This window comes from Equus przewalskii, chromosome 17 (genome assembly GCF_037783145.1).
Source record: "Equus przewalskii isolate Varuska chromosome 17, EquPr2, whole genome shotgun sequence".
NCBI lineage: Eukaryota > Metazoa > Chordata > Mammalia > Perissodactyla > Equidae > Equus > Equus przewalskii.
In genome coordinates, this window is record NC_091847.1 from 19,222,118 (window position 1) to 19,235,002 (window position 12,885).

The 12,885-nt window shown below is 38.0% G+C and overlaps 1 protein-coding gene across 2 annotated transcripts in view; it reads right to left on the bottom strand.

Annotated features, from left to right (window-relative positions):
• Positions 1-3,364: 3,364 nt before the first annotated feature.
• The window catches only part of MCM6 (minichromosome maintenance complex component 6), a 31,352-nt gene continuing 21,831 nt past the window's right edge, over positions 3,365-12,885 (bottom strand). The window contains exons 12-17 of one of the 2 annotated variants that reach the window (XM_008516928.2): positions 12,588-12,716; positions 11,204-11,365; positions 9,453-9,588; positions 8,713-8,868; positions 6,490-6,629; positions 3,365-3,791 (exon numbers count right to left, since the gene is read on the bottom strand). In XM_008516928.2, coding sequence (XP_008515150.1) covers positions 3,675-3,791; positions 6,490-6,629; positions 8,713-8,868; positions 9,453-9,588; positions 11,204-11,365; positions 12,588-12,716 — 840 coding nt within the window. In that variant the 3' untranslated portion in view covers positions 3,365-3,674. The remainder of the gene's footprint in view (positions 3,792-6,489; positions 6,630-8,712; positions 8,869-9,452; positions 9,589-11,203; positions 11,366-12,587; positions 12,717-12,885) is intronic. The other variant, XM_008516929.2, reaches the window with a different exon arrangement.

The window sequence follows — 12,885 nt, forward strand, 5'->3', positions numbered from 1 at the left end:
TCAGTTTATAGGTCTTTCACCTCCTAGGTTAAATTTATTCCTACAAATTCTTTTTGATGTAATTGTAAATGAGATTGTTTTCTTAATTTCTCTATCTGATAGTTTGTTATTAGTGTATATAAACACAACAGATTTTTGCATATTGATTTTGTATCCTGCAACGTCACCGAATCTGTTAATTAGTTCTAACAGCTTTTTGGTGGAGTCTTTAGAGTTTTCCATATATAATATCATGTCATCTGCAAATAGTGTTTTTCTTCCTTTCCGACTTGGACGCCTTTTATTTCTTTTTCTGGCTAATTGCTCTGGCTAGGACTTCCAATACTGTATTAAATAAAAGTGGTGAGAGTTGGCATCCTTGTCTTGTTCCTGATCTTAGAGGAAAAGCTTTCACCTTTCATTATTGAGTGTGATGTTAGCTGTAGGCTTGTCATACATTATTATGTTGAGGTATGTTCCTTCTATACCTACTTCGTTGAGAGTTTTTATCATAAATGGATGTTCATTTTGTCAAATGCTTTTTTCTCCTTCTCTTGAGAAGATCATATAATTTTTATTTCTCATTTTGTTAATGTGGGGTATCACATTCATTTATGGATGTTGAACCAGCCTTGCATCCCTGGAATAAATCCCACTTGATCATGGTGTTTGCTCCTCTTAATGTGTTGCTGAATTTGGTTTGCTAATATTTTGTTGAGGATTTTTGCGTCTATGTTCATCAGTGATATGGGCCTGTAATTTTCTTTTCTTTTGGCACCCCTGTCTGGTTTACGTATTAGGGTAATGCTGGCCTTGTAAAATGAGTTTGGAAGTGTTCCTTCTATTTTTGGAAGAGTTTGAGAAAGAATGGTATTAATTCTTCTTTAGATGTTTGGTAGAATTTACCAGTGAAGCCATCTGGTCCTGGACTTTTTTTGGGATGTTGATTATTGAGTCAATCTCCTTACTAGTAATTGATCTGTTCACATTTTCTCTTTCTTCATGATTCAGTCTTGGTAGGTTATATGTTTCTAAGAATTTATCCATTTTTTCTAGGTTGTCCAATTTGTTGATATATAATTGTTCATAGCAGTAGCTTATGATTCTTTGTATATCCATATCACTTTTACTATCTCTTTCCTTTACGATTTGAGTCCTCTCTTTTTCTTAGTGAGTCTAGCTAGAGGTTTGTCATCTTTATCTTTTCAAAAGATCAGCTCTTACTTTCATTGAACTAAGTTTTTTAGTCTCTATTTCATTTATTTCCACTCTGATCTTTGTTATTTCTTCTACTAGCTTTGGGTTCCATTTATTCTTCTTTTTCTAGTTCCTTGAGGTGAAAAGTTAGGTTGTTTGAGATCTTTCTTGTTTGTTGATGTAGGTATTTGTCTCTATGAACTTTCTTCTTAGAAGTGCTTTTGCTGCATCCCACAAGTTTTGGTATGTTGTATTTCCATTTTCATTGGCATCAAGGTATTTTTTTTTCCTTTTGACCCATTGGTTGTTCAGTAGCATGTTGTTTAATCTCCACATATTTGTTTAATTTCCAGTTTTCTTCTTGTAATTGATTTCTGGTTTCATATCATTATGGTTGGAAAAGATGCTTGATATGATTTCAATCTTCTTAAATTTATTAAGACCTGTTTTGTGACCTAACATATAATCTGTCCTGGAGAATGTTCCATGTGCACTTGAGGAGGTGTATTCTGTTGCTTTTGGATGGAACGTAGTGTATATGTTAAGTCCATCTGATCTAACATGTTGTTTAAGGTGAATGTTTCCTTACTGATATTCTGTCTGGATGCACTATCCAGTGATGAAAAGTGGGGTATTAAAGTCCCCTACCATTATTGTGTTGCTGTCTATTCTCTCTTTAGGTCTGTTAATATTTGCTTTATATATTTAGGTGCTCCTATGACTATATTTGCACATTTTCTTTTCCATGTGTCCTAGAGATATTTCCATTTCAAAGGTCTATGTTTATCTCATTTTTGTTTGTATATCCCACAGCATAGCTATATCACAATTTATTTAGTCATTTCCTTACTGATGGACATCTGTTGGGATTTGGTTGAAAATACATTAAATTCATAGATCTGTTGACAACTTACAATATTCAAGACTTCCCATTCAGGAACATGTTACGTCTATCCACTTACTGAACATTTGTCTAATTTTCTCTATAATGATCTGGTACATGCTCCATCATCCATTAGCCACTTCACCTCTCTGAGAAGTAATATGCGGAGGAAGGGGGTGTGTGGAAATGTAAGCCCACTTATTCACATGTACAAAATCTGACTTCATTTATATTAATGACCCCCCTGCCCCCTTGCTCTGGAGCCCCCACTCTCACCAACGACAGAATTGGGGAGGGGAGGACAGATTCACCAGAAAGGGACTCCTATTTCCTGGGCTTCACATTCTCCTTCGGGTAAATATTGGATCAAATTAAAGTTCAAATTCCTGTCATGCTATTTCTCTCTTTACAGGACATTTTCACCCCATTTAACAAGCTGGGAGTCAGTGCAGGGAGGGGCTCTTTCTTGCTGTCTCCTGGGTTTTCACTAGAATGTTCTGTCACCTGTTCCTGAATGTCCTGCTTATTTGTCCATGCCTTTTACTAGCATCTTCTAACTGCCTCAACAGGAAACCTGAGACCCTACACCCGTGGTTTCCTCGACCCGACAGCCTCTCCTAGTCTCATTAATTAGGAACATACTTTTGACAGGAGCTTATACCCTGCATCTGCTAAGTGTGCAACTTTATCCATTTCCAGTTCCCCTCACTCTTACTGTTTTAAGCCAGTGGAGTGAAGTTACTATTAGTGAACTCACATGCCACAAACAACATTCCGTAACTGGCTCTGCAGCCCCAGGATGCCATCTGTTGTTAAAACCTGCAACAACAGGAACTGCTGTGTCATGAACATGCTGATTATAGCTAAGTCTCAGTGGCTGTTACTATCATAAACAGTAACAATTTTTCCCTGGAAGAAAGCCATAATATTTGGGGATGGTTTGTAATATAGACAATGACACATTTTCTCTTAAAAAAGCAGTTAGAAAATAATTCTGAGAAATTACTCTTAGGACACATGAGTTAAGGAAATTATTTAAAAAATTTTCAATAAACTTATTTTTAAACTTTCTTAAAGAAAATAAAACAGAACTGGAATTAACCTTGGAAAGTCATCTCCAAGGCCCCTTACCCTTCATACCAATTCTAATAAGGACTCCTCCTCACAGGAACCTATCCTAAAGGCTCATCACAATGGCATACTTCCACCCCCTTGTCCCAGATTAAGTAAAAAGGGAAAGACTCATATTCACAAGAAGATGAAAGCAATAATTAAGGTAGAGTATAAATAAATCCAATAGACAACTGCAGAACCAGTTATTTTATTTTGATTAAAAAGCAGCAGTTGGTAATTGAAAAAGTTATTTTCCCAGGAAGATACACACATCATAAGTAACAGACCCCCTCCTACACATGAAAAGCAGCACAGTAAACAAAGGGCTAAAGCCTGTGTTGGTATAAAAGCGTATGACAGAAACATGACACAACCATCCAAATTCTGTTCTTATTCCTGAAGCATCACTCCCAGAAGCATTCCTCTCTCTAGGAGAGCTCCATGCAGACTCAGGCCAGGGGGCAGCAGGCTGCAGTTTCTCGGGTTAGCTACTTTCAATACCTCAATCTTCAAGCAGGTAGTTAGGGTTAACCACCAGGTAGGGATCTTCTTCATAGCTCTCACTTCCTTCTGTCGAGCCTTTCAATCCAGCTTGTGTGAGCTCAATTAGAACATGATCCTATGAAAGAAAGATTTGTCTTCAGGTCTCCAGCAGTATTACAGAAGTGCCCAGATACACAGGACTTGAGTTTTTTTCTTAATGTATGCTACCAACATTTTCTTTCATTTCCCCGCTAGAAACTCCTAGAAAAAGGACGATACCTTAAAATCATTAACAAGGTTCTGCTAAATCCTTCTCCTTAGAATATACACCTCTTCATACCATAAACCTCTTTTGAAAAATTAAAAAATATATAAGTAAACTCAACAGACATTGTGACTTTAATAAGGTTTCTTGGCATATTACACCTAGTACTTGTACCTATAATTTCAAAAAAGAATGAACATAATGCATGAATTTTAAGATTATGAAATTGTGTAAAATCCTCTGTTAAATATGTTTATCACTGATAAAAGTGTTCACTTTCACTTAGTAATATGTTAAGTTTAAATCACTGGCCACTGAACTCTTTCATGTACCATTCATTCATAACTCAGTTAGATGTAGAATCTAAAGATAATTAACATAGGAAGATTTTCACTCTGAGCTATTAACTAATAAAAAAGTAGAACATGCCATGTGTCTTAGAAATCTTGATAACAGTTCAAGCCACAATGTTCTTATCAGTCAGTCTCAAATTTTCACAAATGAGAAGGACTCCTAGCCAAACCCATACCAAGAAACTCAGAGAATAGTGATTTGATCCTAAGAAGGTAGGGAAGTCCCACAGTATGAGCACTAATGCCACTAAGAGGCACTGGACACTTTCAAGCACTCACTCTATGTACTAACACACCCTCAAAGGCAGCACGTTTGATCAGCACAGTACAAGTTCGCTAGTCTTTTGTAGCGAGTTAGCTCAGGTGGTGAGTCAAACTGAAAAAGGTAACCCCAGTTTAGATCAGTTGATTTTAGAATGTGTCCCAATGTGAATTTTGTGTGTTGGTCAGTTTATCTTACACTGATCCTGGGAGGCACTATGGAGGGAAGAGCTGGCCTGGTTCAACACACTGCCCACCACTAGGAAGACAACTCTGGGCACGCACCATCCCAGTTCAGCTTTATTTTCATACATATCACTTATTAAATTCCGACCTGAGTAGCTGTTGTCACCACCCCTCAACACACAACTAATCATACACTCATTGATTCCCACAGGTGACAAACCCTGATATGTGACACCTATAAAATTTATATATTGAGTACTGTGAAGAGAACTGTAGGACGGTTGAATCTCTGCCATTTGAACAGAAAAATTCAATTCTTCAACAAAGATGGCCAAGGGGAAGAGTGCTAGGAAATGAGGTGAGCGAGGTGACCCGGGGCTGACCGTGGAGGGTTCTGCAGGCCACAGTATGGAGACTGGTTTTATCCTAAACGTGAGGGAAGAACTGGAAGGAAGGGCACTAAAACAATTTGATTTGTTAAAATATCTGTCTGGCTGCTGGGCAGAGAGCCAATACAAGGGCGGGCAGTTGGAGGCTCCTATGGAAGTCCAAGCATGGGTGGATGTGAAGATGGTGAGAATACGCACAGTGAAGGCAGGGCTCACAGGGTTTGCTACTAGAAGGAAAAGTTGTGAGGGGAAAATGGAATCAAGGAAACTTCTAAGGTGTGTGGCCTACAGCCGCTGAGTAAATGGGAACACTGGAGCGGGGAGAGAAGTGTTTTGAACACGTTAAGTGTGAGGTGCCTATTAATTTGCAGGTAGGCAGCTGGCTACATACACCTGGAATTTAGAGGAGAGGTGAGAGCTGGAGACATAAATCTGGGAGTCATCAGCAGGTGGGTTTAAATTCATAGAATGAAATGAGATCACTTAGGTAATAAATGTAATAGAAAAGAAGTCTGAGGACTGAGCGCAGTACTCCAAAAAGAGACAAGAGAAAGACTCAGGAAGAGATCAAGAGGAAAAACCAAGGAGACAGGAGTAAACCCAGGAGAATACGGTGACTCCGAAGGCAAGTGAACAAAGTATTTCTAGGAGTGATCAACTGTGACAAATGCTGCTGACAGGTTAAATACGGAGAACGACCAATTGATTTGAGCAGAGAGAAAGTATGCATGTAGTGGTCCTTTAAGGGAGTGGGACAATGAACTAACTAGGGGAAAGTAACAGCATTGGGCAGTGTAACTGTGAGGTCACTAAGACAGAAGTAAAGAACTGTCCACTTGAGAACTGTGGTCATGAATTTACGATAAGAATGGACACGTGGTTGTACGCTTTTCTCCAGATACTTAAACTGCTTGGATATAGGTAGAGAAAAAGAATTAGACTAACCAAGGCTGGGGTATTGCCAAGCAAGTAAAACAGAGAGAGAATCAAGTTGAGGGTCAAAGGGTTATTATGAGATGGACCATAGACTGTAAGCTGGGTAACGTGGGAGGTAAAGGTATGAGGAAGATGAAACGTAGAAAATAGGTGAGTGGTCAGGATGCTTAAAGATTTATGGTAATGGGAGTGGAAAACAAAAAGTTAAAAACACTCCAGTAGTAAGACCCTAAAACCACCTTCCCAGATTTAACTTAAGTTCTGTTTATTTTAGCAGAGGAAATAAATCAATTAATTGCTGTTAATTCTCTCTTGTTTTATAGCTCCTAATTCTGACTAGATGCTAATGATTCAAAATAAATGAACACCTAATGGACCTACACAGATAGGAGGCATGAACTCCCTCCCTCATTAATACTTGAGCAAGTGCAGTTCTGTACGTACGTAGTGGGTGAGTCGATGAATGACTTTCTCTATGATTCTCTTTTTATTTATAAGTTCCTCTTCAGAATCTATTTCTGATTCGATTTCCTTCAAGTACCAGTTAACAAGCTCACTCCTCTTTAATGCCGACTCATCCTCTTCTGCAACAAAAAATACATTTTAAAAGGATTAAATTATCCTCCTAGCAAATTGTATTGCCAGTTCTTGGAGTTTGCATACACAACAAGATAATGTACAGATTAGATAACCATCAACCTGTCAGAAACCACATCTCCTGAAATAAGATTTGCAATGTTCCAGCACAAGCCTGAAATAACCTGTCATATTACTTGTATTAAAGTATGCCTTATTTTATCCCGAAGAGAAAAATCTAATAAAATAGACACTATAAGAAACAAGTTTCTTAAAGCTATTAAGATTTCAAAGGAAGAAGGTGTTTCCTTCATCTTCTTATCCTTCATCACCTATGAGAATGTTTGTCAACAGCAACTGAAAGCATAAATTAGGAATTAAGCAACAGCACGAAAAACTGTTTAAATATAACTTTTCCTCTTTGGAAAAGGGAAGACTATGAAATTGAGGTCAATCAAGAATTGAAATCCATGAGTGGTCACTCAAAACAAAAAGTTACTAATTTACTCCTGTCTGCCTAGAGTCTAAAGCAGAACTCTAAATTCACAAGAAATGGTGGAACCTAGATAATATAACTATCACAGAAATAAAGTATAATAAAAGAAAACTCTACTTAGTCTTGATTCTAGGAATTGCTAATAAAATGAGAATTCAAAATAGGAAAACTCTAGTTTTACAATGATAATGCCTTTGAAAAATTTTTTTTATGGGCTACACTTCAGTGGTTTCTTCAAATGTTCCTGGGGAAGTGACGTCCTTGGTTTAAAGTTGTGCTCCCTGTGCTGGACTAGAGAACAGCTGAGAATTAATAACTTACTTGGCTGGGTGAACAGTGTTTTTCTTTTTTTAAGGCAAGGAAGAAGACCTAGCAGAATTTATCTGTGGAATGCAGACAGCGTCTGGGTGCTAATCATATCCTTGCTCCATCAGCTGTTTGCCATGTTTAAAACTTAGTTGCACCAGAGAGAAAGAGACTAATGAAGTAACGTGAACACAAGAACATGTGAGCTCCCGAATCTTTTTAGAAGGGAGTGGGGCTAAAACCTGTCTGTCCTAGTGGCCCCTTTACTGCCTTCTCTCCTCCTTCCCACTGACCCACAGTTCCCAAGGGAGTGAGGGCAGAAAGTAAAGAGCTCAAATCTTTATGAAGCTAAGACAACCTCTGGTGTTCTCTTCTTCCATTGCAGATTAGACACTGTGATGAAACAGAATGTCCGGAAGCCAGCATATTGGAACTTTTAAATAAGAATTACCCGATGGTTAACCACCAAACTGAAATTCAAGTTCGACTCCTTGAATTCATCATTTTCCTTCTGCTTTCTGGCTAACTACAGGTTGATAAAACTTGGAATAGCATGGTAAAGCAGTTAGGGGCAGGAAGCACACTAATGCCTAGATATTACACTTTCCTATGGAGAAATGAGGATCTTTATTTCAATTTCTAGATTGGAATATACTTGGCTAATATAGGCTTTTGAGTTCAACTACTTGCCTATGAAATATAAATACTCTAGGAGTCTATCCATTTTAAACAAAGCCATTGTAAGGAACAGTGATTTTGCATCTGTAAAAACATTTGTTAGGGGCCAGCCCAGTGGCATAGCAGTTACGTTCGTGTGCTCCGCTTAGGTGGGCCGGAGTTCACAGGTTGGATCCTGGGCACAGACCTACACACCACTCATCAAGCCATGCTGTGGCAGTGTCCCACATACAAAATAGGGGAAGATCGGCATAGATGTTAGCTCAGGGCTGATCTTCCTCACCAAAACAAAACAAAACAAAAAGCCATTTGTTCAGTGTTTCTTTATACATTATCAGATCCCAAATTCTGCAGTATTATCCCAAATAATCCCAAATTAAAATAGGCCAAGGACATTAACAAGAATTATCCATAAACCTTTGCCTGACGATGAACTTGTGGGGAAACGTCCAGGCTGGCATACTCTGTAGATACCCTTTGCTAAAGTGACCTTGTCTAACAATTTATCATTTCTTCTGACACAACAATACAATCTGTAGCAATCAGAAGTGGTTTGTGCCAATAGACTTTATGCAAAGGGCTGAGCATGTGAGCAGCATTAGCACACTCACCTTCTTCCACCTTTCTGAGGTGAAGCACAATAAGGTTAGAGATTCGGCAGTATTCAGAGAAGCTCAGCCTTAAGGAGGCCTTCGGAATAGAATCTTGGTTTATGTCTTCACCATGGCCGTTGATTCCATTCACAGGAGCAGGGCTGTCAGCACGACCTAGGTGAAATATTAACCTTCTGAATATTAGTTTTGTGCCTCCAACACTCCCCTATCAAATGTTTATAAATGTACTAGTTATATTTTAATACTAATTTCGAAACAAGCATATAGTCATACTCCGTGTTTAGTAGTTTTACAAATAAATTAGAAGCAAATTTGTAAATGCTACTAGTGAAAGCAAAAAATAATTAGGAAGGAATGGGAATGATGGGAGACAGAAAGATTTCATAATCTAAAAGTGCATTTACAACATTATAGACAAAACTTAAATTTCTGCTGTGTCTGTTCTAACGTACTTGAGAAAGTTTTTAATTCAAAAGCAAAATAACAATACAAATAAGCCCAAAGGAATTAAGTCCACTATCATCATTTTGGTATATTTTCTTTCAGTCTTTTAAGCATATATATTTTATATCAGCTATTTAATTGTATTTTAACTTGTAAACAGTTAATAAAATTCAAGATCCATTTTTCCCTTTGCTAGACAGACTTCATAACCACCAAAGAGTGCACTTTTACTGTGATGTCTCAGAGGACATTCTGGTCCCTAACTCCAGAACAGTCATGAACAAACGACTCACCATCGATGCCATCTGGGCCCTCATCTACCTCCATCTGGGCCTCTTCTTCTTGGTCCAGATTGACATCAGGTGTTTCTACACGAATGATTGATTTGTTCAGTAACCTGAAAGCTTCCTTCACGTGTTTAGGCTGGACCTAAACCAACCAAGAAGCGGCAAATCAGTAAGTCACTCTTCTTGACAGACCAAACAGATTTTCTCCATACAGAGTCATAGTGGTATATTGGTTTTCTCACAGCCTCTGCTCTCACACACACACATAAGATATGAGATAGCACCATAAATTCACCAGAATGGTGAAAAAGAGTGACAAAAAGAAAGAAAAATCTATTAGAGATTCCTCTCACACAGGTTAGTTCTATAAAACACAACTTAGGAAACATCACAATGAAAAAAAGGGTACAAATGGCAGAAATGAAGAACCATGGTTTGTTTTATTTATTTACTTTTTTAGATGTGTATCGTAATATATTTTGAATAGAACCATGGTTTTTAAAGAATTTTAAAGAAGCCTGATTTTTACGAATTCCCCTCCACCATGACCTATTCCTTCTCTGCAGATCCCACTATATTCCTCCAGATACCCTTCACTCTTGCAAAACTTTCGACCTTCACTCTAAAAAAGTCTATCAAAATTCTACATACCCTGCAGTGATCAAGTTTAAATGTTGGCACCTCCCTAAACCCTTCCCCTTCTTTAGGAAAGAATTAATCTCTGCACTCTTTGCTGGTGACACTCCATAATAATATCCTCCCTCTGGTATTTCACATGCTTAATTAAATGTATGTCTTGCTCCTACCAGATTATCAGCAATGGAAGGCAGGGGCTCTCTTATTCATCTCTTATCCCACAAAGATGTCCATTAAATGTCAGGTGAATCAAAAAATATCAAATAAGACAGCGTGAAAGTACTTTGTAAAGAGCAAAGCACCATATCAGAGAACTTGAAAAATTAAATAAAAAGAAAAAAAGACAAAAACTGAATCTATAGGGATAGAAATGGTGATTGAAATCAGAACACTGGTTACTTGTGGGAAGGGGGCTAAGATTGAAAAAGGGCACAAAGGAACTTTCTGGGATGATAGAAACGTTCTTTATCTTGAGCTCGATAGTCACAAGGGTATATGTAAAAAGTCAAAGCTACACATTTTCTTTGATGTAAATTATACCTCAATCATACTATCAAAAGAAAAATAGCCAACTCTTTCTTCAAATAAAATCTTACACTGTTTAATATATAAAGCTAAGTAAAAGCAGGGCTGCTTTGCTTGAAGCAGAGATGAGGGCTTGAATGCCCTTCTACCCTGCTCCGCATTTGCTCTCTAAATACCCAATGACATGGACAGTTTAATAACCAAACACTACACAAACCTAAGGGGAGAGTTCCCTTTGAGGCCGGGGGCTACCTTATCCTATCTGTATCCCCAGCCCAGAGGCCTAGCACATTGTAGAGTTTAAACTAATTTTTCTTGAATGAATGGCATGAACGGTAACTCACTTCTATACGTACTCATAATCCTTGACATCATTATCTCATTACTATTAATGTAACTACTGCACTCAATAAATGATCGACAGCAACCTTCTCAAAGGGAGAAATCCCAGAGTCACGCATCCTATGAGCACTCAATAGTTATACAAAAATACATCTGCAGCGAAAGCCGGTATGTCCTATACCAAAGATTAAATACATGCTTATAAGCCAACAAGTCGGTTTCTCCTCCTCCTTATGCTAAGGTGACTTTGAGACCTCATCACAGCAGTGCATCCGAGCCATCGCTTCAGACAGGCGGATCATGCTCTCGAGCTGCCGCACTGTAATCCTCCATGAAGACTTGGTTACGCCAGAACCATCCCTCTGCCGGAGACGTTTATACTGTTCCACGATGAAGTCCTCTGACTCTTTAGAAATCTGTTTCAGAACATCACTCAAGTGAGAGCACTTCTACTTAATGAGAGCTGCGTTAAACCTAAGTTTAAGAGCCTTCCAGGTGGAGACACTTTGGGGAACTGAGAGAGTCAAAACTCTGAAGTCAATGACAAAGAAATAAGACTGAAATGCCTTTCAAAAATAAATTAACACTAAAGGGGCCTGTGAATTCCATGTGTCAATTTTATGAATAGGAAGACAGCAGGATTAGTATTTAAGCAAATGGCCATTTCTAAAAAATGCCAAAGCTCATTAAACAAATTAATGCTCAGGCTATTCTTGAGGCTCAGTTAATTAACCCATGCTGTCTCTGAGAAAAAGTCAATATATATATACACCACCTATTTCAGTAAATTTTATTATTTGTTGAATAATAACAACAAAGTGAGGCATAGGAAAAAACCCTCAGTTTTTCAGAGCAAGGAACTCAATACATCAAGGAAGGATGCCAAAGTCACAGAGGGACCAGTACATACGGGGAACAAATGCCTCTCACAGAGAAGGGACCCATCACCCTTAGTTTTTAATGACTGAGCTTCTTTGGGGACAGTGAGGGTCAATCCCAATATTACGGATAATCAAGTGAAGGTGAGGGATAATTAAAATCTAAGGTAACTCCCAAAAGTCAAGCTAGACCATAGTCCAAAAAACTCAACCAGAATCTTTTCTTTTCATATTCTATTTTAGAAAAATGCCAAACAAAACAGATGCATTACGAGGTTTATTCCAAAAATAAATGCCCAAGGGAGTATCCTGGGTCCAGTGCAGATTCAACCCAATGAACTACATCAATTACTGTAAAACAGTAATTCACATTCCTCACAATGACCTGGAGGGATCCAAGCTTTTCCTCACACAGACTGGAGAGCATTCGGTAGACTATGGATTTAAGCACATACACAGTTTTAAGATTCTTAGGAATAATGGTTGAAATAAAAGGACGTCCTACGTTATTTGGTTATTCAAAACTCTTTACCCATAAAAATCTTTCTATTAGCACCTAACAAGTAAAAGCAATAGAATTATTCAGTTTTTTTAAAATTCCCTTTTCTCAGCTCTCTCTGAAGAAACAAGCTGTTCTTAACACATACAAACAAAAAACCCAACCAAGTACAGGTTCAGTTAATTTCCATATAAGCTTTTTGTGAAAATGCCACTTTCATATGCCCACCATGCCCTATTACAGTACAAAAGCGCAGGTTACCTTGGGTTTAAACTGTCTTGCAAAAAGAAGATACCTCCTGATATCATCAAGGGAGTAGACACGATCAATCGAATCCTCAATTCTTGAATGCAGGTCTACTATACGTCTGGCAATAGCATAATCTGTAACCTAATTCAAATAAGAAAATCACTTTGATCAGCCACAGCAATATCCACTTCAGACTATCCCAGGCATTAAGAAATTATTGACAGCTAAAAACAAGCTGTAATATGTCACTGAAAGATGTGTTAATGGGTATCAAGTTTCTGAGGAAAGTTTGGTACCAGTTTCATTTAAA